The following is a 27,338-nucleotide window of genomic DNA, read 5'->3' on the forward strand; positions in this document are numbered from 1 at the left end:
CGCATTAAATCTTCTGGGAACTTGAACAGAGTGAAGCTTGCAGGGGAGGGAAAAATCTCAGCAATAGCAGAACTGTGTGTACAGCTTGGGATCCTGGGGTAGAATCTGCGGGCTTACAGTTGATTCCAAACAAGTTCTTTCTAACCTCTTCCTCCACTGGGGTTTGTATCAGGAAAATTCCTTTCTGTTCTGTTTCCTGGAATGCCTGAAGCAGGGTACAGGCTGCCTGTCTGCTTGGCCTCTAAGGCACGTGCATCCTTGAAGAGATCCCCACTTCTCCACAGTGTGCTCTACTAGGAGGCTCTGCATTGTTCAGGTTTCACTGAAGTCTATTATTCTCCATTTGTTAATATAATTCCCATAAAACAAAGCAGGCTGCATAATTTGATATAGACATAAGAGCATTCCATTAAATTAGCTCTGCCAGAAGTGAATTGCAGAAGATTTTTAATTGGAATGGGTCTCTGGAGGCCACCTAATCCAACCCTAAGCTCCCTGCTAACGTGGAGTTAAGTAAATATAGCTATCCCATAGTGAAACTAGTGGGCCTTGATAAGTTTAGTATTATGGCCAAAATAATGCAAGGGAGTTTCTGCCCAGATCTAAGGAATCACTTTTTTTCACTGAGGGGGCATGAAGGTGAGCATGTTGCTGAGAAAGGTTTTGCAGTCTGTATTTCTGGAGATTTCTAAGCCCAGAATGAATAAAGCCCTGAGCAGCTTGTGCTGACAGCAGTTGGCCCTGCTATGAGGTTGGATTGAAGACCTTCTGAGCTTTGTCACAGCCTAAATTCTCCTGGGATCACATGAAGAGCCATGCACCACAGCTAGTACTCAAATCTCCCACCCACATGCTGTAACTCCAGACTGAATACTATGATTATGTAATTTATTAATTTTCTTACTAATGAACAAACAATCCAAGCACGCCCACTTGTGAAAGGTAATCTTGTGTTTTCAGGCATACAGATTCCTCATAGAAACCTTAATAAAATCCTTCACAGCAAAAAACTAAGTTGCTACAAGGTCCAGTTTCTTTGTCTGCTATTAAATGTGCTCTCAGCAGGAGGACCAGGGAAAATGTTTTCTGTTGATGAGAATGGTCAGCTTACAAATAGAGGCATAGACAAAGCAGAGATGTTTGGCTTCTTTGGCTCTGTCTTCAACACCAGCGATGGGCTCTGGGACCCCAGGTGCCCTGAGTTAGAGGGCAGTGACTGTGGGAAACTTCCAGCCAGTTCGAACTTGTGTGGGATTTGCTGCTCCACCTGGGCATGTGTAAGTCCATGGAGCCTGATGGGATTTGTTTCGGGATACTCAGACTTGGCTGATGTTGTTGTGAGACCTCTCTCAATTCTTATCGTAGGAAGGTCCTCTACTGAGAGGGTGGTTGATCTGGGCATGGAATGGTTTCCCCGTGGAGTCGTGGCACTGTGTTTGCTGGAGTTAAAGAAGTATCTAGACAACTATCTCAGTCATATGATCTGATTTTTGGATGGTCCAGGATTTGGACTCTATGATCCTTATGGGTCCCTTCCAATTTGGGATAGTCTATGATTCTGTTGCTCTAACTCCTCTGAGAGCTGCGTGGTAACACCACCATCTGTTGGCCCTGTAGACTACTTGGCAAGCATCCTGTTTCTAATGTAATTGGAAAAGGATTTATTATTAGTTTAGATGTTTTTAAGAAGTTGTATCTCAAATTCTTTTTGTCTTGATTTACTACGTGTTTACTTTTAATCAGAATGAAACTGTGATTTTTTTTTTTTTTTTTTTTTTCCTCACTTGGACATAACTTCAGGTTTCTGAAGGACGCCTTGTTGCTTCTATCATCTTCCCTGACCTTGCTATTTCACCATACCAAGTTTCTTCTGTTCTTAAGGTTTTCTCTTCTGACAGGTAGAATACATTTTCTTTAAGTGTCTGTGTCTTTAAAAGGGCCTCAATCTACTTGTTAAGATTTACCTTTTGTTTTTAATGAACTGCCTAATTTTCCTGTGGTACCATTGCTTGAAGTCAACACAACATCTGATTTTTTTTTTTTTTTTTTGTCTTTATTTCTGCTATGGGTGTTGAGACTGTTTTTGTCCAGATAGGATGCCATGCAATTAGAGGTGGCTGGTGGTAGCAGTGTCACAGACCTGAGGCAAACCCCTAGTGAATGATGTGCAAGTTCATCCCAAACTGGTCAGTCAGGGCAGTTCTCTTAGTTCTCTTGATTCTGATTTCTAGTGAATTAAAGGATATTGTAGAGATGTTTGGAGGAAAAAAAAAAAAAAAAATGCTGCTTGTGTCCCAAGGGAAAATGCTTCAGCTTGCTTATAAAGGAGGCTAAGAACGTGTGGAATTCAGTAGGTCACAGGCCTGTGACCAAAGCCAGTTCTGATGTGGTGTACCTATATTTCCTGCGGTCAGACTGCTGTGTGAGAGCTGTGATGAGGCTTATTACCATTCTCCCTCCTGCAGGAAACTATATTTGAGTTCGTGTTCTACCCTCATTCATTGCCATTGATTATTCCATGCGTCTGGCCCCAGTCACAGCCTCTTTCTCTCTTCTAGTGCACAGGTCAGAGGGGTCTGTGCCTTGCTGGGGGATGGCCCTGCTGCCCACAGCCTCCTCACAGAGCTGTGAGCTGTCACTCTCCTCCTGGCTCCACGCTAAGGAAACACCAACCAGTTGGATGTGCAGCAGGGGGAGGCACAGCAGGCTCTAGAGTGAGCCCAGCACCTCTCTGGTTGGCACACAGTTGGCTTTTACCACTGTGAAGTGCAGGTGCGCCAGGGAAGCTGTCAGGTTCTTAATTCCTCCACTTTATTCTAGCTCCCTGTCAGACTTTGCTCAGGGGCTAACATTTGTGAGGATGAGCAGGATGCCTACCTGCTGGCCTGTGCTGTGGGAGCACGTCCTCAGCTGTACGTGTAGGTCAGTGAATCAGGAGCACGCACTCTCAGAAATAGCCGCTTCTAAGCCAAGAGCTGACTTACAGCCCATATAATGAAGGAAACCAAATTAGAGCTACATGTGCAGTACTTATTTGGGCAATTTCACTTAACCTTGCCATCTTTTAAGTCCACTTATACTTTAATTTAGAGATTTCTGAATACTTTAATAGTTCTGTTTATTGAGAAACCCATAACAAGTCTGAATTGGGTTGTTTTCTGTTTCTGCAGTTGTGTTCTGATAGCAATAGACTTTTCTACGTAAGTCTTTAAATAATAAACATCTTTATGTGCAACCTTTTAATATTTTTGATCTTTGTAGCACTTCATTTGCAGTATATCACCTTCACAAGAAACTGAAATCAATTTATAGTCCTGAAAAAGCAGTGATCTTGGTTTCTTTTTTTTTCTTTTTTAAAGAAAATGACAGTATATCAAATTAAAGATCTCAAGGGGAGAATGAAATGCTGGATTGTTTATTAATGTCAGCAGCCCTTAAAAATTGCCAGCAGTAATGTACTTCTAAGGAAATATACTGCAAGGAAAAATTAGACTGTATTCTAGCCAGTTATGGAACAGTGTTAGTGTTATGGAACAGGTAATTGAATTTCTTGCCTTCTTGTCAATTGAGTAATATCATGTAACCCTTTTAAAAGTTCATGTAATCAACACTTGATGCTGATCTGTGTTCCACGGACTGGGTGGTTTTTCTTTGAGAAAAGGTCTTACTGACATTTCTTCTGTTCTGCTCTTGGGGAGTCTGCAGGGAAAGGTTGTGCTGAGGAATTGCATCCCACAGGTTATAGGCAGCTTAAGAATCAAATGCAGTGACAAGGTGATGCAAGTTCGTACTTTATTTCCGTGTGACGCTTTATGAGGAAAGTAACAAAGAAATTTGTATTTAGAAAGAAATGGAGTCACTTACCACCACCCTAATGGAAATGAACAAAGTTCATTGTGGCTTTTTGCTGCGATTACTTGTCTGATCCTGTCTTTGAAATGTGGCATTATGGTCGTGGGAGCAAAATCAGTTATCAAAGGCAGCCGTTGCCATGACTGCTAAGGCACCGTTAACTCTTTCAGTGCGTGGAAATGAACGGAAGGAGTGACTGACTGCAGCTCCCTAATGTGGTGCCACTGTGTTTCTACATGCAGGGATGGCAAATAATTGCTATTGTTCTACTCCCTAATTTTCAGGCGTAGCAAAATGCAGCGTGTTCTTCAAAGCTGGAAACTTTCCAGGCTCTTTCAGCATCTCGGATTTGGTTTCATGTCTCCACAGACACAAACAGGAATATCCTGATGTAAATGGAGCACTGTCTTGCTAAGATGGCAGCAACACGTAAACAATTCCCTCCTGTCTCTCTGCTGTCAGATTTTCTTTTTCTTCCAGATGTGACTCTTAAAATTGCCTGGGCATTATTGTGCAACTGTTAAACCACTTTATTGGCAGTGAAGAAGGTCATAAAATCTGCTATTGCAATGAGAAAGAAACACATTCACTATGCTTAATACGCTGCTGGAAAATATGCATTTAAATAATTTTCCAAAGCCATTCCTGTTCAAATTAATAAAGCCTTTTCCTGCTTTTTTTCTGTTTCCCTGAGCAGTGGCTGACAGAGCTGTAATGCAACAGTGTTGGAGAGGGAAGAGATAGGAGGGAATATTAAGGCTTTCCAAATAATAGCCGTGGGCTGGACAAGCAACAGGACAATTTCCTCTATGTGAACACCCTTGTAGAAACTAAAACACTGAACTTATCCAAACCCATGGAAATAAAATCAGGACAGATGTGAAGCATGGGAGCTCACCAAACCACCGAGGTCCCTGACTGTAAGACAGATCTGGGCAATGCTGTTCGAGGAGACATTTGACAAAGAGCCCATACCAGCTATGTGCTGACTTCCCTCCTTGCCCATAGCTCCCCACATCACCCAGCTGCTGTTGTTCCCTGCTGCAGCCCCCAGCTCAGCTCGAGCAGCAGGGACTTGCTGCAGCAGTTGTCTGGAGCTGCTATTATACGTGTGCTTGTGCCTCACCATTTCCCAATTAATTAGTGATAACCTGAGCATCCACGCTTAGCCAGTGCTCAGGCTTGCGCAGATTTTCTTACCCTATATTCTGCTACAAACCCATCAGAGCCAAACTAATGGTTACTGAACTCCTAGTGACTAGATTCTTGCGTTGTCCAGACAGAAGCTGGTAAGACAGGAAAGAAGCAAGCGACGGTGCGGCTCGGAGCGAGATGCCAGCCGGGCTGCGGGGGGGGGGGGGTCGGAAGGGGCTGCCTCGGCGGGGGAGCGCACAGCTCTGCTCCGTCGGTTCTGCTGCCCTCGCGGTGCTTTGCTACCACCTGGCGGCCTCAGCTGACTTTGCAAGAATGAAAGTCCAGGCGCTTTCTGTGAGGAAAAGCTCTGCTGTGTTCCATTAGTTCCGCCGGTAGTTTTAAAAGCAGCTCTTCAGATCAAAGCTTTCCCGTGCCCTCCCAGCATAAGTCTCTGCTGAGCAGGTGTTAAATGACTTATCCTTGCAGCAACAGCCATCGCTGCAGTATATGCAAAAGAACTATATCTTATTTCTCTGTAGCAGGACTTCTCTTTTTAGATTTCCTTCCTGAAGGCAGAAATGATAATAAGCTATCTGGAACAAAATGGTGTCATCAGGTCTAAAACGGGCTGTGATGTGGTCATGCTGGGATGCTTCACGCATTCTTCCTGATATTTCCCCTCTATATAACCATTCCTGTTGATTTCCCTCCAGCCTTCCTGGCCGCAGAATCAGGTTTGCTGTTCACGATGCAGTCAGTAGCCTGCTTCAGCTGTAGCTGAACCATGGGGCTGCCTAGCATGCATCTCAGATGGCCCTGACTGCATGATCTACATATCTTTCTATTCTTCTTTCTGTTTCTTTCCCCCTTTCTTTCCCCTGCTATTTCAGCTCCAGTCACCTCCCACTTAAACATCTCATCCTTAACAACCTTTTTCCTCTATGGCATCATGCATTGCTATCTGTCACATGGAACAAATTTTTATTTCATGTCCGGGGCCTGCAGCTCTGACAGCATTTTACCTCTGTTCATTTCAGCTGTGTTAACCATGCAAGGAACTCTTACTGGCAGATTCATTTCTTTTATTTAAAAAAAATAAATCTGAGGCAAAATTACTGACAGTGAAGTGGTTTGGGACTCAGCGTCTGAGCTCTACATACATTGTGCTGGTGAAATGCTGGTGGCTTAAGTGTGGGCTTTGCCTTGGGACCATCAATGTGACTGTGAAGGAAACACGAGTTAACCCATGTCTGCTCATGGGTATGGATATGAAGGAGAAGTACAGAAACTGGCAGTTGTCACCTGGGGTCCTTTCCAGCTTTTCAGTGGATGAATGAAGTTAGGAAGAGATGAGAGCCAGCCATGTGTTCATACAGAGACTTCCTTGCAGCAGATTTGGCATAAAGAACAGAGTTACTTGTTGGCACTCGGAAGACACTGAAGCACATTCTGTTTGGTCTGCAGAAGTTTTTTGGTTTTTATTTATTTTTTTTTAGTAGGATGCTTAAAGTGTTTCCTGAATCCACAGGCAAAGAACCTCTTCTGAGGGGATCACCTGCACCATCAGATCACATTGCTCAGCTTCTTCCCTCCTGCAAAGTATCAGTTGGCTGGGGGGCTCTGGCACTTTCTGTAAGGCAAATTCATTCATTCTCTCAGACTGATGAGCCTGCACTCTTACTTCGGCCTCTCCCCCACAGGTCTCCTCTCATCCTGCCTGCTGCAACCAGACAGAGACCTGGGGCTCAGACCAGGACCACAAAAGGTGCTGCCTTACATTCTCACTTAAGACAGACAATGCATTTAAGCTACAGACTTAAATATACTCCTTCTGTATGAGGAAGACAAGAGGGTGTTTTAATTACTGGTTGCTCCTCACCAAGGAATTAAGAGCTCATTGCTGGTGCCAGAGGACATGGAGCTGTGTTGCCAATGACACAGCTGTTTTGTTTGAGGAGCAGCTGGTCAGCCTGTGCTTCCCAAGCTGCTTCCCCACAAGCAGCAGGAGCACCGTCTCTGTTCACTAGTGCTCTAGGCAGTGGCAGCAATGCAGCCACCCCATATGGGCTGCCTGATCCTACAATACAGCTGCCTGCTCACATGAACTCTTTGCTGCCAATTTACGAAGCTATGTTGAAAGGTTTGCTTGCTCTTTTCCCTAAATACCAGCTCTTCCATTACAGTACAATAAGCAAGCCTTCCTATGTATTTGTCTGTGTTTTCTGCCTGCCCCACAATTCAGTGAATATCCAGTGCACTAAAAACAAAGTGAAAATGTTACCAGTGTGTCTGGCAGGACAGCAATGGGGCAGCAGAAATCCTGGAAGATTTTCCTTGTTTTCCAGACAAGGAAAGACAGGGTCAAGGCAGCCACAGCAAAGCCAGCAAAGGACATAAGGACACTGATGGGCCACGTGGATCTGCTGCCTGAAGACAAGAGAAGCAACAAAATTCTTAGCCTGTGAGAACATGAGTTACTCAGTGCAGACTCAGCCCTCTGGCTGCCCTTCCAGTCTGCTGTGGTGAGATTTTTTTGTCACCACACTCTACAGAGGGATATCTATGCCACTGCAGGGGGCTGCACTCCAGATTTTCCTTGGAGCACACATGGGTGGCACATTTACAAACAAGACAGGTAATCTTAGATCACAGAATCGTACAGTTGTTTGAGTTGAAAGAGACCTTAAATGTCATCTAGTCCTACTCCTCTGCAATGAACAGGGACATCTGCAGCTTGTCAGCTTGTTCAGAGCCTACTCCAGCCTGATCTTGAGATGCTGGCTGCAAACCAAAGAAGTGCTGCTGGGATATCCATATCCTAGTGGGCATGACTACAGGACTGGAAGATGCAGGAAGGCTGGCTGTTACCTTGTGCCCTCACGCACTGTGGTTGGCTGAAGCTGCTGCTCCTGTTGATTGTCTCAACGTATGTCTGGGCTTTTACGCAGTATTCAGTTGCTGCCTCCATGGTGGCCAGATGAATGGTGGAGCTGATCTCCTTCACCATCTTCTGTTGCATCTGCCGTAGGCCCAGGAAAGAGAACACCAGAATGTTGGGCAGGGACCTAAATGACAGCAGGAGTTCTAATGTGCTAGCCCAGACTTTGCTGGGGGAAAAGAGAAGAATAACAGGAGCAGGTGGTGTCAGAGAGGACTGTGTGAATAGGAAGAGACAATAAAAAGGAGCACAGGGAAGTGCAGATCATACATGCCAGGAAAGGTAGGAGGGGGTGCAAGGAAAGAGCCGTGAGCTTATTGATGGTGTTCAGCCACAGCACTAGCCCATGACCTACTCTCTCTGATGTGGGGTCTGAGTTATTCTGGGGATGCCAATATGGATGCCAATATCCTGCCTGTTCTAGTGTGATAGGAGTGAAAGAGTTGTGCTGTGACTCTGGAGTACAGAGAGGAACTGGGCTAGTAAGGAGCAAATAAACTTGAGGTGTGCAACCGTAACGCACTTCTGCAACTTCAAACAGCAGATGAACCAATATCTCTCTCTAGTTTACTGACCAGTAAACCTGGTGTATGTGACAGTTCAGTTGGTAAAAACTATTATGAAGTTTGGAATTAATGCTTAGGTCATTAAGATCTTATATATTAAACAGTTAGCATTTCATTTGTGAAAGGAAATCAGACACGAGCCTATAGGACGAGGTTCATCTCATTTAGTTGGATTTCCAAAAAGGAAGGAAATCAATTTCAAAAGCCCATTAAGCCAACTGTTCCATTAAGCTGGAGCAGTAAAGCACCAGCCTGCAGCGCAGAGGAGTATGGCACACACTGACACCAGACAGGTGCTTCAGCCTTGCAGCAGCAGCTTGAACTTGAAAAACAGTGCCTGGGAAGTGTTTTTATGCTTTTGCTCTAAGACACATGGGCTCTGTCTTCATGCCAAAATCCAAGGGTAAACTCACCCTGCTCTCCTGGCCCTTCTCCCAGTAGAGAACACAGAACTGAAAGGCAGGTCCCATGTCTTCTAGCTCCACGAGTAGATGATACCCATCTGCTATGGCCTTCATCAGAGGTGGTGTCAGAAGAGCTGCCAAAGGAGGGAGAGCACTGTTATCACATCAGAAGTAAATCTTCAAAAAAGTCTGCCTGGGCCTAGGAAAACAAGAGGCTCCTGCCATGGCTGTCCTCCAGCTGCCATCATGAGCACACTAACAATTATCTGGAACAATAGCTGGTTTCTTTGATGGAGGAGAAATCTCTCTGCCCTGCTTCCCAGCTTGTCTAGATTTTGCAGCAGATTTTGAGCAGGAGGAGGTCTGTGACTGGCATTCTGAATGGGAATTTGGCAATAGCTGACTAGCACGGACTTGAAAGGTTTTGAATTTTCTCCAGTGGATGAAGCATCTGGCCTGAGGGTCCCATGTGATCAGCAGCAGAACCAGCTGGGCAACCAGAAGTTGAGACACCACACCAGGTCAGTTCTGCTTTTGGGCATTAGCTTAGTGCTAGTGCACAGAACAGGAGCTGTGAAACCACTGCTCCTTCATGTGAAATTTGGCAGTTATTCAAAGGTGGAAGAGAAAGCAAATAAAGCCCTAGGATTAATTCAGTCTGTTCACATGAATCTTCATTATGATCCAGTATCTGTACGCTTTTAGAAGGACTTGGGTGTGCTGATGTCCTGCTGTGACATGTTTTTGTAGCAAGTAAATCTGTTGGTGATGTGCTTAATGCTTACTTTCATATTCAAAGCTTGGTTTGGTCTGGGACTCTGCTGTGAGGAACAGTCAGAATCAGTCAAGCATGGATGAAACTATGCACTGTACGTTCATGAATTTGGAATCAAGGGAATACAAAGATCATATTTGTACTACTTACCTATGCCATTCCTTACCACTCTGTTGTACTGAAATTGGTTTCAGCCCTCTTGCTTTCAAGAAAGGAAGTAGAGCATACAGAACATACAGAAGAGATGTTCTTAATAGAATTTGCTCTTGCACAAAGTGAATTGCTGTTGATACTGAACAATATGAAAATATGAAATCAAAATATGTTTATGATGAATGTGCCACAAAAGTGAGGCTTAGAAAACTACTTTGTACTTTTAAATTGAAAGCTGACAGTATGCTTAACATGATGACGCCTCAAGAAAAAAAAAACCTGACACCATTCAGAGGTTAAAAATAATATTGGATATTAACAGATAAATATTGTATGACACAAATACTAACCAAACACAATTGTTTAACATTTATCTCTTGCGCTGGGGGCCTGGATACCAACTAACTATCAGAACTGTGATAAATGAAGAACTAAAATCAACTACACTGTTAGTTCCACAGCTTAGCAAGAGGATTGCCCAGGGGTCTCTAAGACACAGGACCAAGCTGTCAACTACTTCACAGTACTGGGAAGCCTCTGTGATGGCTTATCCCTTAAAAAAGGTGTGAACGGAATTCCAGCTGGTCACTCTGGAGATCCTGCAAATAGATCTTGATACAGGCTATCTTTATTCTTTACTGTGAATGTGAAAGGGCAAGTGGGTTCTCTCAATGGAAACACTTAAATGTAAATGCAAAGTGTACTTGCTATGTGAGGTGACCTCTGGGTACTGAGGAGAGCTACCACCAACTGAACATGGCCAGATTGGTCACAGCAGTGTGGGATCTTTCCTTCCTGAGTTCAGAGATAGCTCTGACCACATAGATGGGCTCTAGCTGAAAATGAGTCTTAACAGGACCCACAGACTGTAACTGCCTGAGATCCCACCTGGCAACTAGGTGCCAAGGTTGCCTAAGCCTAAAGCCAAGTAGACTCTAGGTGGCCTGTTCTCAAAGAAAGAGGATCAAAATCATAGGAAAGGAAGTACCTAGTTGTGCTATGTCTTCCTCAGTGCTGGTTCTAGACTTGATATCAGACTGCAGCAGAGGTAATAAAGATGCCAGATGAAAGAAACAGGTTGTGGAACAAAGCTGGTGAGGAGCTGGAGGGAGCTTGGATGCTGATAAACAGATGTGCAGCATACCAACTGCCTTTTGGTGACCAGAAAGGGAACTGCCCAAAGCCGCAGTTCAAATCTTAGGAGATGCTGCTGGCTCCAGCAGTTTGGTGAACGAAAAATTCTGGAGTTTACAAGGTTATCCATGGTCTGCCATGAATCCTTCAGCAATGAAATAGCTGGCAGGAGCTGATGAGGCAGAGCTGCTTACAGAAAGGCAAGATGCTCCAGTCAGGAGCAGACCAATGGGGTCTGAAATCCTGAATTGTTTGAAACAATTTACGTCTAATAATCTGCTGTGGGCCTGATAATTTTGCTGTGGAAGACTGTAAGGTCCTTGAATGATTGGGGTCTGTTGCGTTATGATCAAAGCTGTAGAAACCCTCAGAAGCCTGATTATCATCCTTCCCGAACACTTGTGAGATAATCCACTCTATCAGTCAGGGCGTGACAAAAGAACAGATTTTCCAATTATATTAGCTAGCTTTTAAATATGTTCGATGGGGAGTTTTTGATTGAACTGAAGAAGGAAGCTGTATAACTACCAGTGCATGAACAGTTCGAATCTCAGGATAAATGCAATCTCTGGCACATTAGTATCTTATTTCATGATAACTAGGAAAGATCTGATGCCAGTTGTAGCTGCTGTGTCAAAATCGTAATTTATCCCCTGATAAAAAGACTGCTCCGTTCTGAGATCTGCTTGGGAAAAGGGATAACAAGGAAAGTGAGAAAGTTGCTGTTCTTGTCTGTAAAGAGAGTTAAGCTAAGGAATATCCTTCCTCTGTCTCTGCTCGACAGCATGGTCTGCACTCAATTCTGTGCTAACAGCTCCTGGAAAAGGGAAAGATTTGTCACCCAAAGCACCACCTAGAAATCAATGCTATGCCAACAGACACGCTCAGTGTTTCATGTGGTATTGCTGAGGGGCTGCTTTTACTAAGTGCTCTCTGTGGGTGAGGGCTGCTCACTCATGAGGCAGTAACTTCCAGTGATCCATGAACATTTAAGGTCAGCTCTGGCTTCAGACAGACGGCTTTATCTGACAGCATGGTTGGAAACAATCGTGTCTTGAAGAGAGCTGGATTTCCAGAGCAGCTCAAAGCAGACAGATGACATGGGTGTTTTCTAGAGCACCTGCTTCTCTAGGATCAGGTTCTGGACCCTAAAAATGACTAGGCTAAATGGATTAGATAGAGCATTGACAACAACCCCACTTGATCAGTACTCCTTGAAATCAGCAGTAGGACTGGTCAGTCTGCTATGAGGAATGCCTAGAGTCTTCTTAGCTTTCTTTGAAGCCCTTGAAATTCAAGCCCTGGTAAATATTGCTCTGCCTATGGAGGGACTGATATCCAAGACCACGGTGTGGCTGTCTAAGGTTGAAACATCCCAACTCAGCATGAGAAGAGTTGAGAAGTAGGATGCGCTCTGTGCAGGCTTCAATTCACATGTACAATACACAGACATGCACGAGAGTCCACTCTTATTATCAGACATCAAGAAATGAATGTAACTGGTGCAGTTTAATGTCAATGTCAGGACTTACTTGTATTTCGAATGAAGAAACCTTTCAGGGTGCCCCACTCTGATCTTTGAGCACCATTATCTGCCCTTACTCGCAGGTTATAGGCCACGGTGGCTGAGATATCCTCTGTGATATTACATACAGTGACTGTGATGAGGGAACACTCACAGATGGGGATCCAGCTCTCGTTAGCGTACTCTCGTTCATATTCCCTGGGGAAAAGAAAGCAAACAGGCAGCATTCTGACAGGAGGTACCCTTGTCACATCCCCTATGGGCTAAGGCTGCTTGCTAGTTCTTTCCAAGACCAGTTCTAGGATACAATGGGTTGGATTACTGGGAGTTTATGAAACCAGTACGAATGTATTTTAGATTTTATCTAGAGAAATTCTCCTGGAGTTAGCTTGTTCATCAGCCAAAAGCATCATGGGGAATAGCATCCCAGAGTTGATGCCACAGATGTTGCCCAGTCACTTGATTATCTCCAGTGAATCAGATTTCAAAGGCCAAACTATGACATAAGTCACAGCTTGAGATCAATCAGAATCTCGTATGTTTTCTGAAGAAAAATAGATATATGTAATATGTTTAAAGGAATAACACTGAAAAAAATTCAAGCCTTTTCTCCTTCCTTTTCTAAATAAACTTTTGCTAATCTTCCTAATTCTTTAGACAGAGGCAGTTTGCATACATGAAGTTAGTGCATGCCTTGGATTATGCAGCTATCTCTTTACAACCAGCAGTTGATAAGGCCTGGTCTGTAAGAAATCTCAGACCAAACCTGAGTGTTCTTCCTACTCACTATTAACAGTACTGGAGCATCAAACTTCTCCTACACTTGTGAGATGAACAGTATTCAAGAAATCCAAGCGGTGTGGGATTGTAATTGGTGTTCAAAGAGCAAAGAAGGAAAAAAACATAACTAAAAACAGAAACCAGAAGTTACCCCTGAAACTCAACAGAGTATCTCACAGTTTCTCCCTGGAAGGTCACAGGGCTCCACATCAAGAAATGTTTCATGTTGGTAGAAAGAATAGAGATGTTCTGAGGCGCTGGCAGCGGCGCATCTTCACCTAAAAGTCCTAGCAAAAATGAAACAAAGAAAAGAAATGTATATGAACGTGCTAGAAAAAAAAAGTAAAAGAATTGTGTAAAACTGTGCTTTGCATCAGCAAAACTCTGCATTTTGACACTGTCACTGAAGTGTTTGTAGGTATTTTACAAAGAAGAATGACAACTAAAGAGCAGACAGAACACTTAGCTGCCTCTGCTCACAGAAAGGCAAAGCGTGTCTTTTTGTTATTTCAGAGGTTTTAAATATATAAAGTAGTGAGAAAAGGCAAAGCTTTTAGAAAGCTATCCAATTTATTTTAATGAAGCCAAATAACTGATACTCTGTTATGCTCCACAGTCTGTTCCAATGAACAATTCCCATCGTGGTTAGAAATGTACAATTTATTTCCAAGCTTGGCTGGACTGGTCATTTGACAATTCTGGCTTTGGAACAGATTTTTTCATGTTTTGGGATTCTAATAATGTAAGTACTTGTAGGCTGTAATCAAATTCCCTCATTAATTTCTTGGATAAACTTATTTAAAGGACTAATGGAGTTAAAATGTTTCTCCTAAAGATCAGTAAAGCCTGAGTTTGGGATGATGCCTACAACACAGTTTATAGATCTTATCCTTTCACTTATCCTTTTCATCTTAATGTAAAATCCTTAGCAGAATTTGGACAGGAGCACAAGAGGAAGGCTTCCCCGTGAGTACACCCTTCACAACATGATAAGAATGGTCATAGCTCTGCTCTGCTGTTTTCCAGTCCCAAGAAAATTGTTTCCCTTATAAATCTTTCTCTTTTTATTTTTTCTTTTAATTCTTATTTTTAAAATTTAATATAACTTCCAAAAACAGGTGCTTTTTAAAGCTGTGATTATAAAGCTAACCAGTTAATGTCAGTTGTTCTACCCAAGATCAAAACCAAGTTGACAAGTCCATCAGCAACATTTTTGTGGTGATTATTCTTTTAAAGCACTGCAAAAACACATTTTTTCCCCTTATAATATCCCCCATATTCGTAGCTTATGAAGTGATACTTTGCAAGATGTCATTTGAATTTGACATAATGCTTGGCCTTTCTTTAAACCGAATGACAGAGATCTCTGGGATGAGATGATTTTTTCCTTGGCATTCAGATAGCGAAAGACTTGCTGTCTGCTATATCAGCAGTTCTGTCACTTCTGTCTGGTTGGGGCTCTGTATTATTGTCAAGACACTTTTCATCTACAACAACAACAACAAAAAAAACAGATTTTTTTTTTTTTTTAATGTCTTTATTGCCTTTCACTTTGCAGCTCAGAGATTCATTTGGTCTCTTGTTCAATTCTCTGTGCTTCTTGACACTTAGGCTGTTTGCTACTGCTATTCCTTGTACTCTTGGTTCCCATGTGAATTTCTGTAGTTGCAGCATCGAGGTGCGAATTACATAACAGACTTTAATTACATGACCAGGCACCAGTTTTTCCATATGACTCACGCACACAGTATGATGTTCCAGGTCTGAACAGAGGTGGTTTGCACTGGGGATATATAATCTATTGTGTTCAGAGATACGGAATTTCTTCTTACTATATTGTATAGAAAGAATTTTGAAAGGAGAGAATAGTTCTGAATTGGGATATTTGCCTTTTGATGGCCCTTAAACAAACTCTTTTTTGTCTAATCGAGACCAATCTTGATTTCCTGACTGCACTTAGCTTACTACACTGTCTTTCTACTCTGTTGACAAAATCTGTGATTGTTCTTCTAGTGGCACAGTCAAGCCAGCAAACAAATATGTTTAAAAGTGGGAGGAAAGCAATAAAAAAATTGCGAATAGCAATAGCAAACACAAAAGCTTTATAGGAAAAGGCAGGCTACAGTCTTTCAAGCCAGGGTACTTTTGGACACCCATCCCCAGTCATGCCATGGAAGACATTTCCATATTGCTCTGTAAATATCATTTTTGCCTACTACCCTATCAGTAGTATATTCTGTTTGTTGTATGAAGAACTGATTTCCATTTACAGTGGCGATGATTTTCTCCATTTTCTTCATTTTTAACATTTTTCTCCTTTTATGCTCAACTTAGGGAATCTATGGTTAAAAGAAAGCAGTTTCACTCTGGAGTCCAGTACATTTATCCATTTATCTTTCTTGATTTTCATTTTAAAATGCCTTAAATAATGCTGACAAATTTCCTTTGCTCTGCAGTAGATTTTGACACTCTTCTTTCTTTTTATCTTTTTTTCTTTCTTTTTTTTTTTTTTTTTAATGAGAGAGTTCTTTGCTCAAAAAATACATTAGGACACTTGAGTCTTCATGTTTTACTCTGAGGCCAATGGAACAGGAGACACAGTGTGAAGTTATTCTACCTTTCCCCCTCACTGCCTCTCACAATGTGCACATGGGTACCAGCCTGGGCATGGCTGGCTGACACTACAGACGCAAAAAAGAGCAGTAAAAATTAAAATGGATTTTTTGAAGAATAGTTGCTCAGCTTTTAAAAATATATATGTTTGTCACAATCCTCCTTATTCCACAGAATAAAACTGCAGAGAACACACCACGTGGAACTGAGGTAGTGTTTTTCCATGTTAAGAAACTAAGAGTTATAACTAATGATCCAAAGTGTTCTGCTGGCCGAGCAAGCTGTAAAATTACTTCTTCTGGCAGAGAACTTGAATTCAGGAGCAAAGAAAGAAGTTTTCAAAGACAGCACTGAGCAAAATCTGAGCACACCTGCATCAGCTGTGCTTCCTTTCTGGAGGACTGACCATTGCAAGAGCACTGAAGTGTAATCAGGAGACCAGGCATATCTAGGTGATGTGCTTGGAGACAAGCATCTACTTGGAGAAGGAAACTGAAAAATGCACAACCATCTTCCAGGGCAAAGGAGATTCTCAGTGAACATAATTGAGCCAGTAATTAAAACTTTCTAACTCCCTGACCCTGCGTTCACACTACAGGCATTGTGTTATATATAGATACAGTAGATAATAGCAGTTAAAGAGGACTTGCAAGTACAGCTTCTCACGGAACAGCAAAAAGCAGAGGCAAGTACAGTATTAACATGTCAATTTCCTTCAGAGTGAAACTTGCCCTTACATTACAGAATCGCCTTGTAGAATGCAAAATATATGGACTGTCTTTTTCTTTTACTTCTTCTAGTAATTAACATTCAGGATCACCTGACTGCATGCTGCGTTGCTTTGCACAGACAGGTTTAACAGAAGGACGAAAGACTGTTAGTTCCTCACAACCCCTTGGTAATTTGGCTTCTGTTAACTGAAGCTTTTTCAGAGGTTTACCTGTGAGATCAGGTGCAATCAGAATGCAGAGGATGAAGCAGATGAGTTTTAGTGGCATTTTGCTCGTGCCTGTTGCCTTTTCCCATATTCACACCCAGGTGTGCAGCACAGAATTTTCCCTTTCTGAATGGAGAGCCGTGCCTGCCCCAGACATGGTGAACTGGGGACTATTGCAGACACTGCTTCCCTGCCTGCCTGAGCCCATGCTGAAGACACACGTGCACGGTTTGTGGGGTGTAGTCAAGGGAGGGGCAGGTAATTGGGTGCCAGCATTTCTTTACAGGTCCCTGCAACCACTCACCTAGACAGCACAGCACTGTTTCACTTTATGATTATATGCATTAAATCTCACGTGAGGAGGAGGAGATGGGATTAATTGGATATTTCTCTATAGTTTATACAGCTGTACAGGCTCAACCTGGGTAGATCCAGATGCTTTCAAGCACCTGGAAAGTTTCCCAGTGCTTCCCACAGTGAGGTACGGCTGTAGGCTTTGCACAACCTGTGGGCTGGCAGGAAGGAGTTTTGTTCTCTGCTTTATCTTCCAATGGTATCTGGAAGGCAGCTGCCTTGGGCTGTGCTGAGGACGGTGTTATTTGGTGCAGAAATCCCAAGGATTTCCCATCTTCCAGTGCTCACTGTGTTCCATTTCAGCCAGAGGTTTTATGTCCTCAAGGCTGATACGATGTAAAAATAAGGGGAATGCTACTCACATCTTGGTTATATCACAATCTGATGAGAAAATATTTCACAAAGGGTGTCATTACAAATGTAAATGGAAAATATTTCTGTGATTTGTCATTTAGGTGACAAAAGGCCGTTGAGGACAAGATTCAAAATAAATCCTGTGTAGTGCTCATCTGTTCACAAAACGACCAAGTGGAGAAATTAGAAACTGAATCAAGGTACTGGTTACCCACGTACCAATGTGACCAAGAGAAATTAAAACTTTCATCACTTCACAGGCAGCTCCACTGCTGTGTTGATCTATACAGACTGATGAGGTTTGTGCTTTTATCTGTGTGCTATGCAGATGAGTGAACTCATTTACACAGCAGAGAGGTAGCTGTGAATGAATTTTTGGGCCCTAACTGAGAGAGAGATGCTATCTACAAAGTGAGCTCCTCAGGTCCTTCAGTGACTGTTAGCTGAAGTACCCCTGTTCTTTCTAGCTCAGCTTGTCACTGGGCTGAAGGTTTATCTTGCTCTCCCTGCTGTACCTGCCCTTGGTGCAGATCAGCGATGGCTTCTGTAGATGGCAGCAGAAGCTAAATAAAATGCAGAGATTTTGAAAATTAATTCAACCCCTCTCTGCTGCTATCTCAGATATGTTTTTTTCTCTCAGTGTCAGCCAGCTGTTGTTGAGTATTGAACCAATTCTAGGCAGCAGGAGCCAAATTTCATACATCATACACCGAATTAATGCTTTACTTATAAACAGTCTGTTACTTGTAGTCTGTGTCTATAGCAAATGATAAAAGCAAGTTTGGAAGCTCTCCTGATAATCTCTGATTTCCCCCTGCTTGCTTCTGTAGAAGGAAAGACCAGTAGTAATTCTGACATGATTTCTAACGCTGATTTTTCTTTTGGGAGAATCTATTCCCCCTGTTATAAATGCTGCTGCTTGCTTTCATGGCAGCTCATCTGTAATGCAAAACACAATTCTAAACAGTTGTCTTATTCATTCCCCTTTGTTCTATTTTCTAAGTAAGTAGTAGGAGTGGCATGTGTAGTATGTGCTATTGCATGTGTTACAGCCTTGAACTTTAAAGCTGCTCACTCAATTCTGTAAAAACAAGAACTTGCTTGCTTTTCATACATCTGAATGCATGGTAATTGCTGCTAAGGTACCATGTGCATTTGGTTAAACCTTTGTATCAATGGGTTTTGCTTTTGCATTCAAGAAGTTTGGTTGGTTGGTTGGTTTGGCCTTTTGTTTATGATCATGTTTATCTGCACAGCAGGATGACTGAGTCAACTCTCTGCATTGCCACATCTAGACTGATCTGCAAAGAGAGGAAGACCTGGATCCAGTTCTCCAGGTTTTGCCTATGGTGATATGCTTTAATGTTAAGATTGTTGAGTGATTTGCTTAAAGATACCAAAATCCCACCAGATTCTAAGTGATTCTAAACCACTTTGTCCAGCATGTGAAAAAAAAAAAAGTCCTTTTGTGTTGTTCTACCCTGTTGATAATGATATTTGATTCACATCTACACAAGAGCAGGCAATTCCCTGCCTATGATGATGTAACATGAAAAAGCCTTCAGGGCCAATCAGTGTTCCCACTGTGAAGTACCTAAATATTGCATATATTGGGAGTCCATGTCACAGATGAAGCCTGCATTTAGTTCTTCTGCAATATTAGCTCTTGAATTGATTTTCTAGTGGAAGCAGGCTCCTTATTCCCCTTTCTATCTTACTCTTCTGTCTTCATCTCTTTTCTTTCAACAAGCTCCAGTAAATTAATTTCCTTTTCCTATTTTTTTAAAGTCTCCTTCCTTAATTATGTGCCATCATGTTAATTAGCTTCTTGATAAGACATCTTATTTCCTCTTCCCAATGCCTTAGCATGAACAAGAAGTGTAGGGGATTCTTATAACAAGTACCTGCCTCTTAGAAGTATTTACAGCATTCGCAATAGTGGAATGGTCCTTAATGGCAAATGTCTCCCATCATTAAGATGACTTTTAAATCATGAAAAATCATAAAAACAAATAATTATTTGTGAACTTGAAAGCAGGCTTCGGGGGAAAGCAGCAAATAACGAGTACATTAGAAGTTCCATGTATGATTAGAAAAATAGTTTGAGAAGAATGAACTGTGAGAGCAAGGGGGTCTGCGTTCTTTGTTTTTACGTTTAAAGCCATAAAACTCAATTTTCAACATGACAGACATTTAAAATTAGGGAAAATATAGGTACCAAAATGACTGTGCTTTTGAAATATTTCTGAAATCTCCTCGTTATTAAAAAGATGTGCAGAAAAGTATGGAACTGCTCCTTAACAATTGTGTTCAATATATAGTGAAGGTGGCACAAAGCTGAAGGTGTTAAAGTTTATGAATCTATTAATGCACTGCTTTGGGGGAATTAAAGTTTAATAGTGATGATACACCTTCCATAATAAAATATGGGGAGAGCAAGAGTAAGTATCTTCTGCGATGCAAAAACTGTAAGCTACAGGATCTCCTGTGGTACAAATGAACTTCTATATAATCATACACATCTAAATGGGTGTTGTGCATAATTTTTATTTTATTTTATTTTATTTATTTTTTGAAGTGTTGTGTCCTGCCCCAGGAGTACCTTTTGCTTCCGCTTTTGCTATCCATCATAGAGAAAAAATATGAGAATAAATATAGGTAAGAGCAGCAAGCACCTACAGAACGAAAAAACAGGAAGAAGTTATTGTGGTGTTGTTGTTGTTGTTGTTTTAATTGTTTAGTTTTTTTTTGTTAACTGTTCTGAGAAGTTGCAAGACAGGATGAATTCTGTTTCTTCAGTCATAGAGGTTTAAAATGGGAAACAACCATGATCACTCATGTAAGAGGGATCTTATCACTCTGGCCTTTAACTGGAACCTAAGGCAATGTTAGTACTGAAGTTGTTCTCTGTGTGCACTGGTCTTCATATCTGATTTTAGAGAGAAGCAGTGGAAGTTATTAGGAGGATTCTTGGAGACAGGGAAGAAGAAATTGTGTTCTCATCTCTTCCATGCTTAACCAAACAGATTCTTAATTATCAGCATTAAGAAATTTGATTTTGCAAGCTGTTTGGTATCTCTTTGCACTGCTTTCACAAAGACTATATTACATTTTTCTGGGGATTTTTAAAGGCCAGAATGAAACAAATGCAGCCATGAAGCCCAAGTAAGAGAATTATTATTTGTTCTATTTTTAATAGACATTTCTTTTAAGGGTTGGATTCTGCTCATGGGTCATCTGGCTTTAGTGAGAAATATATGATTATGGCTAAAAGTTCTGATTAAATATTGAAAAATAATTATAAAAAATAAAAAAAAGAACGTTACTGGCTCTAATAAGCAGCCATCAGTTTGGAAATGCAGGAATGTGGACCAAACAGTAATATTTCTGGCTAATGCAACCAGTCAAATGGCACTTTTTTTTCCTGTGTTAATATGCTTAATTTGATACAAGATACAAGGAAAAAAAAAAGGTCAAACAAACATTTTTACATATAAGGAGGGTTCTTAAAATTTAGATGTATGCTCACTGAGGCAATTGATCTTTTTTTTATTTGGTGACTTCACATGTTTTTATATTAGCAATGTAATCTTGTACCTTTATGTAGTTCTGCTGTACTGGAAAGTACATAATCCTTTTGAACTTAAGATGTTAAAACTCCCTATTTTCTCCAGAAAAAGTGCAGATTTGCAGCATCTGCAAAAATCTACAATTCCAAGGAGGTAAAATATTTCCAATTAGATAGTTTGATGCATATCAGACTGACAGAATGCTTTTTGAAGATGCTTATTTGACACAATAATGTAGCACTGAAGCATTAGGTACCTGTGGTACCTTTTATTCTCAAAGCCTTCCCTGTATGTTTCTAGTTTGATTCTTTGGTTTGTTGTGTTGGGTTCTTGATAGTGTTTTTTGTAGTTTCCACTTCCTGCAAGTGTGGTAACTTCTGGTACCTGTAACAAGATGAGCCATGCAACCTATGAAGGACACTGCTGTGAATATGTTGACACAGACAAAATGACCACTGTGTTTAGATCACCCATTTGGAACACATGTCCTAATGACCTTCCAAGTCAACAAAATGGGTAGTGGAGCATTGAGTTTTTTCCATTTATACCTTTGCAAAGAAGGAGGCACTTCTTAATTGTGATACTGGAAGAAATATGTCTTTAATTTCTGCTTAATAGGAAATCCTTATGTCTGATCAATTCAAGACATTCTGAAGCAGTCACTGCTATTACTAAAGTTAATCAAAACTTACTGCTATGTAAGAAAAATCAATAGAGAACAGATTGAGATCATTTAAGTCAGGATAATTTTGCTGCAGGGCTCCTATATTTTGTCCCATCAATAAACAGGAACCCGAGGGAAAGAAGTTCCATATGCCCTGCTCGTGTCTTTATTAGTCAGCCGAGTTGACTAAAGTTACTAAACATCATGGATCTGTTTTCACTTCCTTGGTGGTTTTTGTTGTTGTTGTTGTTTTCTTTCTCCTCTTTGATGAATGATTTCATGCAATTTTGATGACTGCACCAAACAAAGTGTATAAAACTTCCCCGTAGGAGCTTTCAGAAATTTCAAGACGCTTTAAATGCAAGTGCCATGTAGTGAGTTACAATTAGAGCTGGTTTAAAAAGTCACTTTCACTGACATTTCACTCTGTGCAAAAAGTAAAGGAAAAACGCATTCCCACTGATATGAAAAAAAATGAAGATTAAGTGTTTCAGTGTTTCATTTAGACACGCTATTCATTTTAAGCTTCATTTTCTGTTGCATTATAGATCAGTAGTATTTCAAAACAGTAGAAAATAAGTTGCAGTGGAAACAATATTTTTCTTAAAAATATATTTCTGAGTATAAAGAGAAAATGGAATTATAAATGGAAAAAAAATCTTCTGATTCTTCTAAAGAATCACATTGAAATCTTGTTTTGGGAAGAAGAGGAAGAAGAATTTTCAGTCTTAGTTAGGCTTTCAGTTCTGTGAGTACATACTGATAGCATGCCTAGATAGGGGAAAGTAATTCACATTGTGAAAAGGATTCCTCAGCAAATAAATAAAAGTTGGTAAAAGCCGAAGGGACAAACACAACAGAGCAGGAAGAGAATATTTTGAAAGAGTAAGGTATTTGGGTGAAGATATCAACAACTTAAACACTGGTGTGTTACCAGAACTATTTTCATTGCTTGTCCAAAGCATAGCATCAAACGAGCTACTATGAAGAAAATAAACTATGTCCCAACACAGGGGTGAAGACAGAAACAAAAAAGATTATTAATATTACTATCCATCAGAACAAAAAGGCCTGCTAGGCTTAATTACCAACCTCAGTGTAGACAGGAGGCAATAGAGCTGATGTAGGACATTGTTCCTGATCAAATAGTGCTCTGGCACGTGGCACAAATAAGGCAAATTCCATTTGTAGGCCTCTCCAGCACCTTATAAAATAGAGGAATAGTGTTTCTACACAAGTTCAAACTACAGAATGAATGATGGTTATTAGAAAGACTAGGGAATCTCTGCATTGTCCTAATTCTTGCTGGTGTTTGTGTCACAGTTGTCATGATAAGCAAATATCTGGCAATACCATCCGGTGGTTTACTGTTGCAGCAAAGAAGAATTATCTGATCTGCAGTCTGACTCTGGGCAGAGTTAAACAGTCATTGACTTGAGGAAATGTTTTAAAATAATATTTGCTTCATATAAAAATTATTATCCATTAGATTATTGTTTCCTGGTGTTGCTGACCCTTCATTCTACCTCTTCCCATATTGGCATGCATGCTACACTGACATTTAAATAATGGCAGATTGTAAAATTCCTCATTAGTACTCAGTGTGTTTGTGTTTTCATCCTGAGGGCTTTTTAGTAGCTATTCTGTACATGCAGTGGACATGGATCACGTGCCAGTAAGAAATATCTTATTGGTTTGATTTTGACTTTTTTCTCCTTTACAACATGACTCAATTGATGTGAATAGACTAGATTTCTGGTTTGATTTTTTTTAGATGGGAAATGTCAATGATCCAAATAATTTCTTTGGATTTCATTTATTCCTGCTCAGGACAGTCAGCCGTTGTTCCCATCTACTAGGGTTGTTCAGAGTGTCTGTGCACAATCACTGCTTAGTCCTAATCCAACTACTCCACTTTTTTTTCCTTGGGAACTGCTGATACTCTAATTAGTTATGTGATTCACCTGTTTGTGTCTCTGCAGTGATGTTGGTCACGTTGCTGCTTTTCTTCTTCTAAATGTTTTAGAGCTTCTTTCAGTACCTAGTTAATTGTGTATCCTGAGAGGGCTTGAGTTCAATGTCTTGTCTTCATATTGTACTGTGTGAGCCACTGAAAGTTTGGAGACCTGCAGAAAGAGCCTCCCTTGGTCCCAGAACCTGTATGGTTGTATCAGAGAACCAATGGATTGCCAGGTGGATTGAACTCTAATTAACTGTATAGCTTGAAGGTTCTTTGAGATGGCCTTTTGCTGGAAATAAACAGGAGAACATGGGACAGATTTCCAACTGAGGCTGGAACTGGAATTTGACTTGTCAAGGTAATTTTATTCTGTAGCTGTTATTTTTATCCAAATGCTTGTAAAGTATCTTTCCTGATGTTAATGCAGTTCATAGCTTACTCAACAGAAGTGGTGTGCCTCTTGGTTGGCCTTCATAGTGTTGTGCCAATAGAAAAGGGATCCTAGATTTTCAATGCTATTGTGAATTTATAACAGAAAACTGCCTGTGTGTTTGAATTTAACTATGTAATTGATCAAAAATCATGTCATGCAATGTAGGTGAAGTATTAGGTGATAGCTGGAAGGGCTGATCGAGCAGCTGGTGAAGCAGTGTGACTGGCCCAGGGAGCAGAGGCAGGTGGTTTGCACCTGTGCTTCCCAGGTGACATGAAGGGGGAGGTCCAGGTTATAGCCCCCCATGGCTCGTATAAGGGCCAGCCACAGAGAGGAGAGCATCCGATGGACCTCTGCTGCTTCCTGGGGAAATGCTGTGTGGCAGAGATCCCCATCACCAGATGGGTGAGTGCAGTGCTTCTTTCTGTCTATGACTATTAGACTGCCTGGGAGTGCTTTGCCTGGTATTGCCAAGACCCAGTCAGAACCTATTTGGCACCTTTGTAAGCAGGACATAAAAGAACTCTTTCCATGCTTGGCGAAACTGTTGGGGTGTATTGCCCTGTGTGGAATTTTGTCTTGAAACTCTGTCACAGAAACTGTGGGAGTGTTTATGAGCTCAGTAATACCTGATGGCATGTTCCACTGATGGAGTGCCACTGTTTCTATAGGGCTTCTGGCATGGCGTTTTTGTTTCTAATTGGTGCAAACCAAGAGTTGCTGGATAGGCCGTATGATGGTGTTTTCTGTGGAACTGCTACCAAGCTGTGTTCCTTTGAGTGTTACATAAAGAGAAAGTTTATTTCTGATCTGAACTAAAGTGAAATTTTGGGCTTGGAAGTCAGCCTGTCAATATTACCCATATTCAAGGGCATTGCTGATTTCCCAAGATATGTGGAGATGTTTGCTGACTATTGCAGAGCGAGGGTGAGCTGCTGGTATGTGTGAGATGCCAGCAATGGTTATCATTTCTGTTTTGGTTCTATTCCTGATTGTCTTCTGGCACTTCTGGATAAATGTCAGTGGAAGACTTAGAGATTGTGGAAAGCTTCTGTGTCAGTAAACCTGAAGTCATTCTACTTAGGAGATAAACAATCAGTGTAATCCATCACAATCCTAGCACTCGTATTTGCAATTATGTGTTATTTGAAGTTCCAGATGTTTTTTTTTTTCAGCTTGAACTCACAGCAGTTCGTGCACTGATTTACACACTTGAAATATCCAGCAGTGTTCATGTTTTCAAAGCCTTCACTGAAAAACTGTTACTGAGCTGTAGGTGAAGAACAGGAATAGAAGGCAGGAGAGCAACTGTCGCTGATATTGCACAGACTTCAGCCTCTGCAATTGCAGGTTGTAACTCCACATAATCTGTTCAGAACGATTTTTTTTCTTTATTTTTGTGAGTTTGTGTTTCCATTAGTAAATTTCTTCTTTGAGATGTACAGAAGTGCTGGAGAGGCTGTGATGAAACAAGTGAAAGGAATGACAGGAATAATGCGAATGCTTTCAGTGCTGTTGTCCCACTCCACTGCGCTGGTGCATCCTCACCTCGATCGCTGTATGTGGTTTTGGGCACCGCTGTGTAAAACAAAACCACGAGTAAGGGCCCAGAGGAGGGCTGTGAAAGGTCAGGAAGAGGAAGGATCGTCACAGATCCCCGGGTTTGTTCGGCCCAGATCGGAGCAGGCCGAGGGGAAGCCTCGTGGCGGCTGCGGCTCCTCCCAGGGAGCAGAGGGCGGTGCCGAGTCTGGCTCTGTGGTGACAGCGGCAGGGCGCGAGGGAACGCTCCGGACGGCTGCGCGCCGGCCCTCGTGCCCCGCGTCCAGGAACGGCACCCGCCATGCCTGGCGGCGCCCTGAGCTCCGAGTAGGACTGAGGCAGTCGGCGCAACAGCTGCGTGTTTTCCTCGTTTTTTATTAACTGAGATGGATGCGGCCCCGCTAATGGGGCCGGGGGGGCGGCCTCTTGCTGGGCTGCGAAGTGCTGCGGGCGCTGCGGGCCCTCCTCTTGCTGGGGCGGCGGGACCCCCGGGCTGAGCGGTCCCTGCCCCGCTCGGCGGTGCCGGGGCCGGGGTCGCCGCCGCTGTCCTGGGCGGAAGGTCCCGCCGCCGCCTCCTGCCGGGGCTCCTCCGCGTCCCCGGAGCCGGGCGTGCCGGCGGGCCGGGCGGCCGCATCGCCGGGAGCCGCGTGGGACGCGTCGGGGAGCTCCTGCCGCGCGTGCCCCGCGGGGCTGCCCGACGGAGCGGGGCGCGGGGTGGCGACGTCCCACAGGGCGGCCGTGTCGTGGCTCTCCGCCTCGTACTCGGATGGCAGCGTGATGACGCAGGGCAGAGAGCCGTCTGCCCGCACCGCAAAGCGGATGGTGCACATGAGGCTCCTGCAGAGCGGGCAGGTGAACTTCCTCAAGGTCCACTGCAGGATGCAGCGGAGGCAGAAGCGGTGCTCGCAGGGCACCACGCAGGCGTCAGGTGTAGCGTCGCGGCAGATGGCGCAGAACTCCTCCTCCATGGCCGCGTTCTGGGCCGGGGAGCTGCAGGTGGCAATCCGCTCCCCTTGCGGCGCTCCTGCAGTGGTTCCTGAACGCTGCAAGAAGAAGAGGCCGCGGTCGGTGTGCGTCCCGGGGCAGGCGGCGGTTGTGCCCCGGACCCTCGGCAGGAAGCCCTCCCCATCCCATTCCCTGCTGGCCCCGGGTCGGGCCGTGGATGCGGCCCTAGCAGCTCCTGAGCCCCACGGCCCCCCCACGTGTGCGTCCACCCCACCTCTCACCTCCGCTGCCTCGAGCGCTTCTCGGGACCCGGCTGCCTGATGCAGGCAGGGCCGGGGGAATACGGGTGATGTTGTGGGGATGGGCACTGAGAACAGCTCCCAGAGCCCCACAGCACAAGCCAAGAAAGTCTCGCTGGGTCTCCAGACCTCGCCAACACGCTCAGCCAGACACCAGGAACGAGCTCGACTGGGCCAGGCTCTGCTGCGGCCCACTATGAGCAGCGGAGGCCTGTGAGGTCACAGTCCATTGCCTGGTGATGTCACGCTCCATGGCTTTGTTGAGTGGCTGTAGCTAGATGAGCTAAAAGCTTCTTTTCAGACCGGTTTGTGAATCTACATTTAATGTGTTGGAAATGAATAAAAATCCTGTAGAATAAGCCTAGTTACTGGTGTTCCAGGTTTCTTCTTGTGTTGCTTCTGTTCTTCAT

The 27,338-nt window shown here is 42.8% G+C and overlaps 1 protein-coding gene across 1 annotated transcript; it reads right to left on the reverse strand.

Moving 5' to 3' along the window:
* Positions 1–5,894: 5,894 nt before the first annotated feature.
* Positions 5,895–24,451, reverse strand: IL20RB (interleukin 20 receptor subunit beta). Its single transcript, XM_052680358.1, has 8 exons — positions 24,401–24,451; positions 16,815–16,890; positions 13,413–13,548; positions 12,489–12,679; positions 8,904–9,028; positions 7,855–8,005; positions 7,268–7,413; positions 5,895–6,616 (listed from the first exon to the last, which is right to left on the reverse strand). Exons 1-8 carry the CDS (start codon positions 24,449–24,451, stop codon positions 6,491–6,493), a joined length of 1,002 nt encoding a protein of 333 aa, XP_052536318.1. The 3' UTR covers positions 5,895–6,490.
* Positions 24,452–27,338: the final 2,887 nt, after the last annotated feature.

The sequence above is a fragment of the Tympanuchus pallidicinctus genome, unplaced genomic scaffold, assembly GCF_026119805.1.
Source record: "Tympanuchus pallidicinctus isolate F22 unplaced genomic scaffold, pur_lepc_1.0 scaffold18, whole genome shotgun sequence".
NCBI lineage: Eukaryota > Metazoa > Chordata > Aves > Galliformes > Phasianidae > Tympanuchus > Tympanuchus pallidicinctus.